At 45.7% G+C, this 16285-nt stretch overlaps 1 protein-coding gene across 16 annotated transcripts in view; it reads right to left on the minus strand.

The window, feature by feature from the left end:
- The window catches only part of PPIP5K2 (diphosphoinositol pentakisphosphate kinase 2), a 620162-nt gene that overhangs the window by 433063 nt on the left and 170814 nt on the right, over positions 1–16285 (minus strand). For all 16 annotated transcript variants that reach the window (XR_003852104.1, XM_029572559.1, XM_029572550.1 and 13 more), the window contains one exon: positions 11684–11785. Coding sequence is in view for 15 of the 16 variants with exons in the window: in XM_029572559.1 (XP_029428419.1) it covers positions 11684–11785 (102 nt within the window). In the remaining variant the exon portion in view is untranslated. The remainder of the gene's footprint in view (positions 1–11683; positions 11786–16285) is intronic.

The following is a 16285-nucleotide window of genomic DNA, read 5'->3' on the forward strand; positions in this document are numbered from 1 at the left end:
AGATTGGTAATCCAGCTGAGGCTTCTGAAAGCCTGGAGCTGACTGCACCAAATAGGTAGAGTCAGTTTTTCTGTGGACTGGTGCAATGGAGCCAGAATGTTCCCAGTTCTTCTTGAGGAGGTCTAGAAGAACTTGGTGGATAAGGATGGAGGTGATTACCTTGGGCGCATCCAGGAATTGAAGCAACTCCATCATTTGATGTCTGTCGTCCTGTTCCATTAGTAATTGGAAGGGGACCAATTCAGACATTTCCTTCACAAAATTTAAGAAAGGTCCTCTGGAGGATAACGCTTTCTACTCTCAGTGGGTGAAGGAGGTGATGGCAAATCATCGGTGTCTGGTGAGGAATCATCAGTCCAGGTATCATAAGGATCAGCACCTGTCCCTCTAGGAACTATTGAGGGACAGGGCAGTTGGATATCTGAAGGTCCCGGTCTAGGCTCAGAAGGCATCGTAGAAATAACCGGAGGCACCAATGAAGGTAATGAAGGCCCTGGCGCAGGCATCGAGAGCATCGGTAGATGGTTCGATGGCGCCAATGGAGGTATCGGTACCGATGTCTATGGCTGAGGCAGAACTCCCGATGGAGGGATGCGGAACGGTGTTTCTCCTCTTGATGATAAAGTAAGCGGGGAGGGCACTGGAGCCATCGGTGACCCGGGGTCCAGTGGAAAAGTGGCTATAAGAGCTTCCATCCTCGATAGCAGCGGTGCAAAGGCTGCTGGAATCAGGTCAGTAGTCTGTTCCACTATCGGTACCGATGTCGGTGCCGGGGGAACCTGGAGTCTGTGCATTGCCTTGTCGATGGCCTCCTGAACCTTCCGGTCCAGTTCTTCTCGGAGACCTGGAGCAAGCAGCCCCAGCTCCGGAACAGAAGAAGGAGGCAGAGGCATAGCCGGAGGGACCACCGTTAAAGGCGGAGACACGGCTCCCGATGCCCTGTCGGGCAAGTATTGCCTCGGTGAACCGGTCGCCGAAAAGGTCGGTGCCTTTTCTGGATGGGGTTTCTTTGACGGCGGCTCGGACGATGGCGAGGTCGATGGTTTTGCTCCCTCGATGGTCCGAGACTTTCAGTGCCGATGGCAATGTTTCTCCTTAAGATCCCCTTGGTCCTGAGGGGGGGAAAAGGTTGTCGAAGGCCGAGAAGTTGTCGATGCCAGGCGGTCACTGGTCGGTGGTCGATGTTGGCGAGACGTTGACGGTGCCGGTTCAGATGACGTCGATGCAATGGATGGAGTCGGGGTTTGAGCAGGGAAGAGAAGTCCCATCTTCTCCATTCTGGCCTTGCGACCTTTTGGTGTCATTAAGGCACATTTGGTGCAGGTCAAGACATTGTGCTCTCGTCCAAGACACATTACACAGACTTTATGGGGGTCTGTAATTGACATGGTACGAGTACAGTCTGGGCACCGACAGAACCCCGACGCCATGGCCATAGAAAAAAATCGAGCCGCGGTACGGTCGACGGTCAGTAGGCCACGAGGTACAAACTCTACGGTAATCGACGGAAAACAGGTAAAAAAAACTTACCGGAGTACTGCGGACTGAAAAAGTTAACTGAGGGACCCCTGTGGGGCAATTTAACTTTTAATAATTCCGTGAGGAAAATTCCTGTCAGGAATCCTTGCAGAGTTCCTTAACCTCGTGGCTACTGCTGCGTGGAAAAAAGAAGACTAAAGAGGGACCCCTGCTGGCTGCAGGTTTAGTGCCATGCTGGGCATGCCCAGTAGGGGCCAGTTAAGTTCTAGAAACTTTGACAAAGTGTCGTGATTGGGCTCCATCCTGTGATGTCACCCATACGTGAGGACTACCATCCTGCTTGTCCTGTGAGAATGTCTCCTACACAGGGCAGGTTGGATAATCTGTCTTGCACTTCAGGGTGAAGGTCTGAAGACTTGAGCCAGGCCCATCTTCTTGCCGAGATAGCAGCTGCAGATACCCTGGTAGCATGTCAAAGATATCGTAAGATGATCTTATCTCATGCTTTCCCGCCTCAAAACCCTTGTTTACTAGGGTTTGGAGCTTATCTTGAAATTGCTGAGGCAGGGAGTCTGTCAAGTCTTGTATGTGCTTAAATAAGACCCTGTTGTATTGGGTCATATAGAGCTGCAAAGAGGCAATTCGGGAGATAAGCATTGAGCCCTGGAAGACCTGGTGACCAATGGCATCTAGAAATTTTGCTCCTTGCCTGGGGGAAAGGAATTGTGGGATTTTGATCTCTTTGCCCTCTTTTGGGCAGATTCTACAACCACAGATTGGTGATCCAATTGAGGTTTTTGAAAACCTGGGGCTGACTGTACCAACTAACTGGTGTCAGCCTTCTTGTTGATTGGAGCAACAGAGCCAGTGTGTTCCCAGTTCTTTTTGAGGAGATCCAGAAGAACCTGGTGAATAGGGATGGAGGTTATTTCCTTGGGAGCATCCGGGAATTGCAACAGCTCCATCATTTGATGCCTGTCATCTTGTTTGGTCTGTAACTGGAAGGGAGCCAATTCAGACATCTCCTTTACAAAATTTATGAAGTAAAGGTCCTCTGGAGGAGAACACTTTCTGCTTTCAGTAGGAGAAGTTGGTGAAGGCAGGTCATTGGTGTCTGGTGAAGAATAGTCAGTCCAGGTATCGTAGGGATCAGCACCTGCCCTCTAGGAGACAGAGGGGGACGGGATGGTGGAATCCCTAAAGGTCCTGGTCTGGGCTCCGAAGGAGTTGAAGGAATAATTGGAGGCAATGATGAAGGCATCGAAGGCACCGGTGCAGGCATAGAGGGCAACGATGAATGGATCGGTGGTGCCGGATGTATTGGCATCGATAGAACACCCAATGGAGGGATGCGGAACTGTGTTTCTCCTCCCGATGACAAGGTAAGTGGAGAGGGCACCGGAGCCATCGGTGACCCGGGATCCATCGGTGGAAAAGCGGCAATGAGTGCTTCCATCCTCGAAAGCAGCGGTGCCAACGCTGCCGGAATCGGGTCAGTGGTCGGTTTCCACGATCAGTACCGGTGTTGGAGGAACTTGGAGTCGATGCATCGCCTTGTCGATGGCCTCCTGAACCAGCTGGTCCAGTTCTTCTCGGAGACCTGGAGCAAGCATACCTGGTTCCGGAACAGAAGAAGGAGGGAGAGGCATAGCTGGAGGAACCACCGTTAAAGGCAGAGTCGTGGCTCCCAATCCCCTTTCGGGTGAGGGTTGCCTCGGTGACCCAGTTGCCGAAAAGGTCAGTGCCTTTTCTGGACGGGGTTTCTTCGACAGTGGCTTGGACGATGGCGAGGTCGTTGATTTCACTCCCTCGATGATCCGAGACTTCCGATGTCGGTGGCGATGTTTCTCTCTATGATCCCCTCAGTCCTGAGGGGTAGTAGAGGTGGTTGAAGGCCGAGAAGTCGTCTATGCTGGAGGGTCAGCGGTCGATGGTCGATACTAGCGTGAAGTTGACGGTGCCGGTTCTGACGACGTCAATGCAATAGACTGCGTCGGGGTTTGAGCATGGAAGAGAAGTTCCATCTTCTCCAATCTGGCCTTGCGACCTTTTGGTATCATTAGGGCACATTTGGTGCAGGTCAGGACATCATGCTCACATCCAAGACACATTACACAGACCTTATGAGGGTCTGTTATGGACATGGTGCGACTGCAGTCCAGGCACTGACGGAACTCAGACACCATGGCCATGAAAAATTTGAGCCGCGGTATGGTTGACGGCCAGTAGGTCGCGAGGGCCAAACTCGACGGGAATCGACTGAAAACGGGTATAAAACTTACCGGAGTACCGTGGCTTGAAAAAATTGAAGGAGGGACCCCTGTGGGGTAAGAAAAGTTGTAGTAATTCCATGAGGAAAATTCCTGTCAGGAATCTCTGTGGAGCTCCTTAACCGCATGGCTACTGCTGAGCAGAAAAAAGAAGACTGAAGGGGGACCCCTGCTGGCTGCAGGATGGGTGCCCTGCTGGGCATGCCCAGTAGGGGCCAGTCAAAGTTCTAGAAACTTTGACAAAATGTTCAGTGATTGGGCTCCATCCTGTGATGTCACCCATATGTGAGGACTACCATCTTGCTTGTCCTGTGAGAATAATATAAAATCGCCAGACAGCCAACGGAGGGAAGGTAGATTAACTTGTCTTCAAAAGACAAAAAGGAAATTATCAGGTAAGTAGTAATTTCTCATTCAGACAGGTTAATTCACACCAGTGGGATGTATTCAAGCTACTCCTGAAAAGGGTGGAAGGCTGCCCGTGGACAGACCAACACCGCATGCATAATGACTGCGTCCTCCTGGGCCTGTATATCCAGATGGTAATATCCAGAAAAAGTATGTAAGGAAGACCAAGTCACTGCTCGGCAAATTTTGATGGGAGACAATCGAAGTTCCGTCCATGCCAGAGTCCTAGTGGAATGATCCCTATCCTGCTTAGGTAACAGCTGTCCAGCATCCACATAGGCAGCCATGATAGCATCGTGGGTTGGATTAAGGAAGTTGACTCACCCAGTTTACTCCCACCATGGAGCACAAACAGCCAGGCAGGTCTTCCTAAGAGGTCTAGAAACCCCCAAATACCTCAAAAGATGTCACTTGACATCCAAGATCCGCAACAGATGATATTCCTCCACATCTCTTTCTCTGGCCAGCACTGACAGAGAAATTAATTGATTCGTGAAAGTCAAAACCAGACTTTTTTTTGCCAAAAGTGAACAGTTCGCAGCTGGGCCGCCCCTGGTGTCATTCGCAGGAATGGTTCCCAGCAAGAAAGAGCCTGTACTTCGGAAACTCTACATGCAGAACAAATTGCCACCAGAAAAACAGTCAAGGTAAGTAACCTCAAGGAGAGGGTATGCAGAAGCCAAAAGGTGGAACCTGCCATAAAATCCAAAATTAGATTAAGGCTCCACAAAGGCACCAGTAACCATAATGGAAGACACAGATGCTTCAGAACCGGGCCACATCCGGATGGGCCGATAAGGATCCATTATTCACCTTGCGCCAAAAACAGGCAATAGCCGCCACCTGTACCTTCAAGGAATTAAAAGCCAAGCCTTTAATCAACCCATCCTGCAAAAAGTCCAAAATAAGCGGGATCTTAACCGAAGGAGGATGAACCCCTCATCCCTCACAACAAGCCTCAAACACTCACCAAACCCGAATATAGGCCAAGGAGATGGAGAACTTCTGAGCTTGAAGCAGGGTGGAAATCACAGCAGTGGAATATCCCCTACTTCATTAACCGAGCCCTTTCAATGGCCATACCCTTAAGACAAAATCGAGTCGGAACCTAGTGGACAATAGGCCCGTCACAACAGATCTCTTCGGAGCAGAAACTGTAGGGGAAAGCCAGGCAATCTCCGCAGGTCTGCATACCATGGTCTTTTGAGTCAGTCGAGAGCTATCAGAAGCACCATAGCCGTGTCCCTCAATCCTTCAAACTAACCTGCCCAACAAGGGCCATGGGGGGGGGGGGGGGGGGGAGGCATATAGAAGCTTGCCTTTCGGCCACTGCTGCACTAAAGCATCGATGCCCAGAGACTTTGGATCTCGCCTTCAACTGAAGAAACAAGGTGCCTTCGCATTGCATGACGTTGCTAACAAGTCCAAATATGGTAAGCCCTAGCGGCGCACTATGACCTGGAACGCTTCGTCCGACAATTCCATTCTCCTGGATCCAGACTCTGCTGAGAAAATTGGTTGTCACATTGTCTTTCCCCACATTATGGGAGTCAGAGATCTCCTGGAGATGTACCTCTGCCCATACTATGTGATGATCTATTTCCTGTGACACTTGACTCTTGGTGCCCCCCTGGCAATTAATGTAAGCCACTGTTGTCATGTTGTCTGACATCACTCAGACTGCTTGACCCTGCAAGTGGTCAGTGAACTGCAAGCATGCCAACTGAATGACACTCACTTCCAGGTGAACGATGCTCCAGAGAGACTCCTCTGCACTCCTGCACAGTCAACTCCTGATAGTGAGCCCCCCCCCCCCCCCGCCCCCTTGGAGACTTGCATCCATCGTGAATACCAGCCATTCCACAGCCTGCAAGGAAACTACCTTCCTTAGATGGTCCACCTGCAACCATCATTTCAGTTGAGTGCCGATCTTTCTGAATGCGGATCTCCGGCAAAAACACAAAAAACAAAACCTTGCCTTCCTTTGTGTAAGAACAAACACAGAGATACTCCAGGGTCCAGGATTTCTGTAAATTGCTTTCGACTAAGTTCACCACCCAACCTAGTGTTGCGTCCGTTGGTCGCAGATACCTGTGACTGCTCTGCCTTACCTCTTTTTCTCCCCTTTCTCTCTTTGGGCAAGATGGCTGCCTCCGGTGCAGAGTGCCTCGACGTTTCCAAACCAGCATGGGCGTCCCCATCCGCCATGCTCACTCTCGTGACCTCCTAGGGCCCGAGCGTGCACAGCTCCTATGCTCAAATACACGTCATGGCAGGAACCTCGGGGGCAGCCCCACCACATGACATCAGTACCTCCGGGTATATCTAGCCTCTACCTCCGCTACCACATTGAGTTAGCAAAGACTTTGCTTCGCTACTCTGACTGCTCTAAGCTGCACGCTTAGACGCCACTTTTACTCTAAGGGCCTCACTCCTGCAAGAAGCTCTAGATACCCGCTCCTCGGGGGTCTCTCACTTTCAGCTTCCCTTCGGGGCTTCTCACTAAGACAACCACTCCTCGGGAGTCTCTCCCTCTATTCTATTTTCAGGATATTGGACTTTGGGTACTCGCTCCTCGAGGGCGTATCTACTTTATATCCTGCACCACGGACCTTCGGTCCCACCATTCTACCACCAGGAAGACGCCTTCATTCTGTGAGTACCTCTACGATCTGGTGCTCCAAATCCACCCACCAGTCGCAGTGTTACCCGCACTGCGGGCTCCAGCCTAACATGAACATCTGGGTGAGACTACAATTCTGAGCCTGTTGAACGTACTGGCACTTCGTGGATCAGTGCCTTACCTTCCTGCTTTCACCATCTAGCTACAGCAGTACAACAGAGACTCTATCCATACTGTGTCTGCTATCTGTGTTAGCCTATCACAGTGGTTCCCCATGGGGCTCCTCCCCATGGGCGGAGTCATCTCCATTGCGACCAAGGGTCCACAATGGCAAACAAAACACCTAGCTCCTGCAGTAAGGAGATCACTTTGCGTGAGGCCTGAAGACTCTCTTCCAAGCTCATGGCCCGAATTAGCCAGTTGTCTAGGTACAGATGGTCCAGAATACCATCCTCTCTCAATGATGCCACTACCGCCACCATGACTTTAGAGAAGATTCTGGGAGCAGTAGCCAAACCGAAGGGGAGGGCTCGAAACTGATGTCACCCCAAAACGGCACACCACAGAAATTATTGATGCTCCAGATGAATGGGAATATGTAGGTATGCCTCTGACAAATCTAAAGACAAACTCCCCTGACTGCACTGCCATTATCAACAAGCATACTGTTTCTATGTGGTGCCAAGTCACTCACAAATGACTCTTCAAGCCAAGGATGGGCCGAAAAGAACCTTCTTTGGCACAACAAAATTAATGGAATAATGGCCTGTATTTTCTGGAATCACAGCCGCAAATTCAGGAGCCTAGACAACGTAATCTCCATTGCCTGCTTCTTTTGTGGAGAGCTGCAGGGAGACTCCAAGATGACATCCCAAGGAACATTGAGAAATTCCAGAGCACAGCCATCCCGTATCACCTCCAGAATCCATTAGTTTGATGTGATCCTGACCAACATCCTATAAAACAGAGATAGACAACCTATCTCCTGTACCGGAAGGTGGGTCGGTACATCTTCATTGAGTGGGTCAGGAGGCACTGCTACTTGAGCCTGCGCCCCATCTGGGCTGCCTCGGCCAAAAGGACTGAGGCTTTCCCAAAGATCTAGCCCTCTGCGAAGACACTCCTCTGAAGGATCAAAAACTTCTGAAACCCCTAGTACGGCCTCTCGTGCCGAATGAGCACAGCGCCGGCTTCTTATCTTCTGGCAACCAAGGAACCTGGGACTCTCCCTACTTATCCACCATTTTTCCAACTCACTCCCAAATAAGAGAGTGATCCTTTAAAGGACAATTTCGTAAAATTAGATTTAGCAACTGAATCAGCCAACCAATTCTGCAGCCACAAAAGCCAATCCTCTGGCAGAAGTACGGATCAGGTCGCAGCTAGTTCTATGACTGCTCTGGAATTCAAACCAGTCTCATCAACAGCCTGACAGAAGCAAACAGGAGCAAACCACCAAGTAACAGCAAGAAGCTATTTGCAAATTCGTTACCATTGCTTCAAATGCCTGTTTAAGAATAGCCTCAATTCTCCTATCTTGAGCCTTTCTTTTTTTTTTTTTTTTTAATGCAGCTCCTCCTTCTACCTGAATGTTCATGTGCTTGGTGACAGAACATCTGTGCATCCACCTTCATAAAATGCAACTGATCCCTCGCCACTGAATCCAAGAGGTACAGACCTTCCAAGGTTCGTCCCCCTTTAAAATTAGCTTCTGGAGCACTCCATTCACGATCAATCCACTCTTGAATAGCATACATAACAGGGAAGAAACAAGTTGCTTTAAGCAAAGTAACCAAAATAGGATTTTTGTCTCAGACATGGGATCAGTACCCAGTACTCCCAGCATCTTCAGTGTCAGAGATTAATGGCAGCAACTTATTTCTATGAAAGAAACGCAAGATTGTTCTATAAGGCTCGAACCCCAGAGGAATTTTCCTATCCTCCAGGGAGTAAAAGATCTCCTTCCTCATCTGTGCCATCGGGTCCCATCAGCATGACCCGCAATAGGCTAAGATGCCTTCCAACATTTACCTGCGGGGTTCCGCAGTCTGTGATCGTGAACTTTCAGGTTTAGTTGGCTCTGCCAAACGTGCCTGTAGAAAGGACTGCAGATCCTAAAAGAATTCCATCCAAGAGAAGGCGGAAGGGTCCATACCAAAACCAGGGGTTGGTCTGGTAACCACTAAATGGCTCTTCCCTGCTGATGAACAAGTTAGGGAAGTCTCAAAATCTGATGAAAATTCTGACAGGTTCCCCCTCCAGTTCCTTTCCCACAACCTGCTGGGAAGGGCCAAGCTGAACAAAATCAGTTGGAGACAACTCCCCCTGAGCCTCCAAGCAGTGCTGACAAAGATTAGAGGGAACCCCCAACTGTGATGCTCAAATATGACAAGCCGTGTAAACAAGGCTCTTAGGCTTCTTTGCTTCTGGCGCCATGGAAAAAGAAGGACGTCCAGAGGCAGCATGCCCAACAAAACAAGCGATCAGATGCATGTCCAACACTGCCTCCGTCCCTGGCAAGGCCAGATTGGATGCCCAAAAATCAGGACATATATACTCTGGTGAACATCCGTACGATGCATGCACAAAACCTGGGCGTCCAACCACACAATACAGACAGACACTTATCCTGGATGCACAAGCGCAAACTGTCAGGCACTGCTTTCATGTGCAACATGCGCAGACTAAAGCAAGCGAAAGTCGTCTCGGCCTACCACACAGCAGCCAAGTGATGCCTGAGAATGGGGCCTAGCCCAAGGGGCCGCTCAACCTGCCGAGCTACCATGACTCCTCAAGTCCCCTACAAAGACAGATTGGTGCGCCGAGACTCGGACACCAGAAACAGAAGAGGAGTCCCTAAATCTCTCTTTAGATCTTTTATTTTGTTTATTGAAATCTTTACCTGAGCTCAGCCCATCCCAGCCAAGAACACAGTCTCCAGCAGAAGGGGGAGAGGACAATTGCCCTCACCGCCTCGCTCTGCTTCCTGCACCCACTAGCGTCTCAGCTGAATCTCTCCTGGCAGCTAAGTCCACACCAGAAACTGGCTACCGGACCACGGCACTCGACTAAGGGAGGGATCACCAGATATTACCTCAGGAGAAGTCAACTGAGGGAGGGGGACCATAAGGTATCACCTCAGAACAAGCGATGCATTTGTTAATCCTGTCTTCCCCCTTGCCCCCCCCTTTTTTTTTTAAACAAGCAATTCCCAGTAGGGAGATGCACACCTGTCATCTGCTGGAGACAGAATACTGATGAGTTTATGTCAGAGCAGGGATATACCTATATATACACCTATATATATCTATATATATACACACACACCCACACCCCCATGATGTCAGTTTTGCTCCGTCTCCATCTGCTGGTAGAGGTCATAACTCATTGGTGTGGATTAACCTGTTGGAATGCTGAGAATTCATAGATTTCAAGAATAGGGCGTTCTTGTACCTGAAGCTGAGAGATCTAAAGATTACCACTGATAAGTATGGAGGTAAACTAATTCACACTACAATTACGAACAAAAGACTAGCCATAATGGGTCAAACCAAAGCTCCATTAAGCCCAGAACCCTTTTTCCATCAGTTACTAAGGTGTATATAGATTCCATGCTGCTTATCCCAGGGATAAGAAGTGGATTTCTACAACTCCACCTTAATAATGGTTTATGGACTTTTCCTCCAAAAACATGTCCAAACCTTTTTCTAAACGCAGCTACATTAAGAGCTTTCATCACATCCTCTGGGAACAAATTCCAGAGCTTAATTGTGTGTTGAGTAAAAAAAGAAAAAAAGAAATTATTAACTTCAAATGTATCACCTAGTAACTTCATTTTGTGTCCTAGTTTTTGTACTTTTTGAAAGAGTAAACAACCAATTAATGTTTAATCGTTCCACTCCACTTATGTTTAATCGTTCCACTCCACTTATGTTTAATCGTTCCACTCCACTTATCTTCCCTCAGCCATCTTCTCCAAGCTGAAGAGTCCTAACTTTTTTAGCCTTTCCTCATAGGGGAATCATTCCAACCCTTTTATCGTTTTGGTCGGCCTTCTCTATACCTTTTCTAATTCTACTATATTTTTTTGAGATGTGACCACCAGTACTACATACAATATTCAAGATAAGTATGCACCACGGAGCAAAACAGAGGCATTATGATATTCTGTTTTATTCTCCATTCCTATCCTCATAATTCCTAGCATTCTATTTGCTTTCTTAGCTGCTGCTGCACATTGAGTAGAAGATTTCAATGTATTATCAACGATGACGCTTAGATCCTTCCTATTATTGAATGGTGACTCTTAATATAGAACCTTGCATTGCACAGCTAACAATTACTAATTGTTAGATAACTGTAGTGTCTTGTATGCAGATGTGACTAAAGTATAAGTTCATAGAATGCAATTCATTCAAAATACAGCCACTTGTATTCTTTAAGGACTAAAATTTAGGGATATCTCCCCTACATTGAGGTTTTTACATTGGTTGCCCATTTCTTTTACGATAAGAGTTTAAGATTTTTAATTTAGTTTTTAAGTTTTACAATATGATGGTCTTTTTGTAAAGAAATTAAGCATATTCAGGTTGTCATATTTTGAGATTAGATCATACATTCCAGATTTGATTTTTCTAATTTTGTTGTTGTTAGACTTAGCATGTCACATAAGAAAGTAAGCAAAAAATAGTAAAGGTAAAACCAGGCATTAAAAAAAACAAAACAAAAAAACCCAACCACTTTTATAGCAGGAATATGGTTCCTTTGTCATTATAATTACATTACTAAAAGTGATCATTTCCAAACTTAAAACAGAGAAAGACTGCTTGTACTTTAAATACAACAGATATCAATTTCAACTGCATGATATTAAAATGTATTCAAATTATGAATAACTTCTCACATGGTTCCAGATGTGGTTGGTACAATGGGAATGTCTTCAGCTTCCATGGGTATTGACCATGGAATGTGAAACTGTGGCGCAAGTTCTCGCATTACAGTATTTCTAGAAAAAAAATACAGTAATCACAAAAATGTAAAAGTGCACAAAGTTTAGAGGTTGACATTTTATTGCTGGCTTATATAACCAACTTGTTTTAAAAGTAGGCATTTTAATCACATTGCCAGCCTGCATACAAGCAGGCAAAATAAATTCAAAATGAGTTTGTGGTAAATAAAATATGAACACATTTAAATCTAAAATTTACTAAAGTTCATATTTAAATTGTGCAACAGAACAGAAAAAAAAGCAACAAAATAAAACAATGCCTACTAAATTGCTTGTAGATTTTCAGATCCTATTTAGCAATGCCACCTTGATTGTTCTTATACTTATTTTATATAGACGTTTATTCAAACTTGATATACCACCTATAGAAAAGATCTAAGCTGTTAAATTAATAAATTACATGTCTTTTGTAACTACACAAAACATTACAACATACAGTCCCAAACAACCCATTCAAGATGCACACTACTGACACACTAATACCTACTACTTTAACCATGCTAATAGTTGCATTAAAAGGGGCTAATTTGCTACTTCGCACTGGGATCTGAGATTAAACTGTATTCTTTATCCTAGTCCAGAGAAGATGTAGATTTAGGTGAGGATGAAGAAAATTCTACACGAATGTCTTTTTTTCCTCTCAAAGAAGAAAGCAAAATTATCTACCAAGAGCTGTTAAGTATTCATACACAAGTTTTTGGTTTTATTAGAAAATTTGTAAATCACCTGGAACTATTTTTTGGTCAATTCTCTAATGAATGTCAAGTCAGGTACTCACTTTTTTTTTTTTTTTTTTTAAATCTCTGAATATCTGTCACAGCCTTAAATAGCATTTTATTATGATTGGAATCCTGCTTCTGACATTTAGTTTCACAAAGACACATTTGTCTTTTTAAGAGACAAAGTCAGTGATGAAAACACTGGAAGATTTTTGGTTCGCAAAGCTTTTGTTTACGTGGTGTCAATTAAGGCCAGTAGCCAGAATGGTGTTCTACATTTCTATATGCGAAACTAATGATAGTTCTGAAAAATTCTCTGCATTTTAATAAAGTATCCCAGATGAAGTAGAAATATTTAATAATTGTGAAAGCAAACCATGATCCTAAAGTAATTTTTTAAGTTAGTTGATTCTATGCTTGGTGGTGGTGATAAAAAAAACCCCCCCAAAACCCTGATCTCTTATGATCTTCCTGACTGATTCCCTTAGTTTATTTTGAGGAGAAGGTGCTTAAACTCAGGAATTCAATTATTTTGAATAAACCTTAGAAGAACCTAGTTTATTTATTTATTTATTTAATGTATTTGTTTTTTATATACAGACATTCAAACATGGGTATCACATCGGTTTACATGAGAACTTGAGTGACAATGGTCATATTATCTTCACATTGTAACACTAACATTTTGAAAATTACATTTAAGTGAAAAGTTTAACAATATTAGCATTTTAACAAAACCTTGACTCTCGAACGCTATTTAGTTTCTTGGCATTATCGTTGTAATAACTGATGTTTTCAAGATTGAGAGAACCTTTCCTGGTGGTCTTAGGGGGTTCGAGCCCAGTAGTATGGGTTAATTGTTGTCAGGATACACTTTGCAGAGTAGCTATGTTTTTAAGGCTTTCTTGAAGTTCTGTGATGAGGGTTCCATTCTGAGTTTTGCTGGTAGTTTGTTACACAGTGTGAGGCCTGCTATGGAAATTGCACGTTCTCACGTAGAGGTGAGGTGTGCCTGTTTGATTGAAGGGACGGTTAGGAGTCCAATGTTTTTAGAACGTAGGTTTCTTTGAGAGTTATATGGATGAAGGGTGTCCTTTAGCCAGTCAGTCTTTTCGTTGTTGAGGAATTTGTGCATGAGAGTGAGGGTTTTATATTGAATTCTGTGGGTTATGGGGAACCAGTGGAGGTCTTTCAGTATGAGGGTAATGTAAGTGGAACGCTTGCTGTTTGTGAGTGATCTGGCTGTCGCATTTTGCAGTAGCTGGAGTGGCTTGAGGGTGGAGACAGGGAGTCCGAGGAGAATAGAGTTACAATAGTCAAGTTTAGATAGGATGAGGGCCTGGAGTATTGACCAGTAGTCTTGCATGTATAGTAGGTGTTTGATTTTTTTTTTTTTTGAGCACTTGTAGTTTGAAACAGCCCTCCTTTATTGTGTTTATGAAGGTTTGCAGGTTGAGCTCTGAGTCTAGTGTGATGCCTAGGTCTCTTACGGTTGCGACAATGTAGAGATTACTTGCCTGATAATCTCATTTTCCTTAGTGTATGCAGATGGACTCAAAACAAATGGGTATAGTGTGCTCGTGCTAGCAGTTTGAGACGGATCTGACGTCAGCACGGGTACATATACCCCCACAGGAAGTGCCGCAAATCAGTAATCTTCCTTGCAAAAGCTGTAGCTGACCGATCAATTAAATGAACAAGATTACCCTGACCGATTGATAGTAGCTAGAGACCGCCAGTGTTCACAACCGGAAGATGTCGACACCCGGCAGGGTGGATGGCCTATTATAAGAAAACATGGCTTACCGTGAGTCGGTGAATCCCCATATATGCCGGCAGCCGGGCGGGATGCTGAGTCCATCTGCATACACTAAGGAAAACGAGATTATCAGGTAAGTAATCTCTACATTTCCTAGCGTGTAGCAGATGGACTCAAAACAAGTGGGATGTACAAAAGCTACTCCTGGACTGGGCGAGAGGCTGCCCGCGGTCCGTGTAGGATTGCCCTCGCAAATGCTGTGTCCTCCCTGGCCTGGACATCCAGACGGTAGAATATGGAGAAGGTATGGAGGGAGGACCACGTCGCCGCCTTACAGATCTCAGCAGGCGACAGCATCCGCGTTTCTGCCCAAGAGGCCGCTTGCGCTCTGGTAGAGTGAGCCTTGACCTGTAGAGGCGGTGGTTTACCCGCGTCTACATAGGCTGCCTTGATAACTCTTTGACCCAGCGGGCGATAGTTGCCCTTGAGGCCGCTTCCCCTTGCTTCTTCCCGCTGTGTAGAACGAACAGATGGTCCGTCTTTCGTATTGCTTCGGACACTTCCAGGTATCTGGGCAGTAGCCTGCCTATGTCGAGATGGCATAGAACTCGACCTTCTTCTGACTTCTGCAAACCGTCTGTGGTAGGTAAAGAGATGGTTTGGTTGAGGTGGAAGTGCGAGACTAGTTTGGGTAAGAAGGAAGGAACTGTGCGAAGATGGATAGCTTCTGGCGTTTGCCCAGGTTATAGCTCTTAGCTTCCAAAAACTGACTATGGCTTCTATAAAAGCCGAAAGCTTGGTTTAACCTTATCCTCTGGTAATCTCTGAACCTTTTGGTCTTTCATATTCTTTATTAAATAATCCAATTCCTCCCCGAAAACATATTTACCCTTGAAAGGTAAACAAGACAGTCTACATTTTGATAAACTGTCAGCAGACCAATTTCCTAACCAAAACTTTTGTCTGGCTTCCACAGAAAGAGCCAAAGATCTAGCAGAGAGATTCTGATTATATCATAAAACATGTCAGATATATAGCCATAGCAGACTCCAGTTTTGCTGAGTTAGCTAACTCGCATAACTGCTGAATCCAGCGAAGCAGAGATCTGGCAACATAACCTCCACAAACTGCTCCCTGTAAAACAAAGGAACCAACAGAAAAAAAAGATTAAGTACTGCCTCCTTCTATCCTGAGCATCATAAAGGAAAGCACTTCCTTCCACAGGAATAGTAGATCTTCCTAGCAACAGCTGCGACTGATGCATCCACCTTGGGAGGTTGAAAAAGACGATCCAATACCTCAGAAGGTAACGGATCCAACCTATTAAAATTCTCTGACGTCTATATCCAGCTTCAGGGAATTCCCACTCAGCCATGATCATAGCTTCAATCTCTGAGTGAAGTTGTAGAAGCAGCTTTATGCATACCCCTCAGAATTGGATCCCAATCTAGGACTGCTTCATCCTTTTCCTCCTCAAGACAATGCAGCAGAGACCTACAAAATTAATGCAGACAACTCTTCCTCATGGAATAACCTAATCTGTTCCTCCTCATCCTCTAGAGACTGAATATCACCTTCTTCCAGAGATTCAAGAATGTTTCTTCTTTTATCATCTTCCTTAGCTAAATATGGAGAGCAATCCAAATCCAGAAAAAGATTCAGCTTCCACTGAGTCCAATCTTTTGAGATCTAAATCTCAGCCGAAGAAAAATCCAACTGTTCTGCATCTTCACACCCTTCCTGTAAGAATTTGAAAAATTCCGGAGAAAAAACAACTGAGCTGCTAGCAGGCACTTCCTGCTTAGACTCAGTTAAAAAAAATCAAGCCCCGGAACTAACCTGGGCAGTCCCTGAGGTAAACTGGGACCTCCCTTTGATGAAGACTCCCGGTGGGTCAACTAACATAGCTGCCACATCTAAATCAGCTGTTAGAATGGCTGCTGCAGATGACCCTCCGGTAACAGAAGTTGCCCTAGATTGCAGTTTCTGTTTACCAGCAGCTTCACGCAACAATATCTT

This window comes from Rhinatrema bivittatum, chromosome 1, assembly GCF_901001135.1.
Source record: "Rhinatrema bivittatum chromosome 1, aRhiBiv1.1, whole genome shotgun sequence".
Lineage (NCBI taxonomy): Eukaryota > Metazoa > Chordata > Amphibia > Gymnophiona > Rhinatrematidae > Rhinatrema > Rhinatrema bivittatum.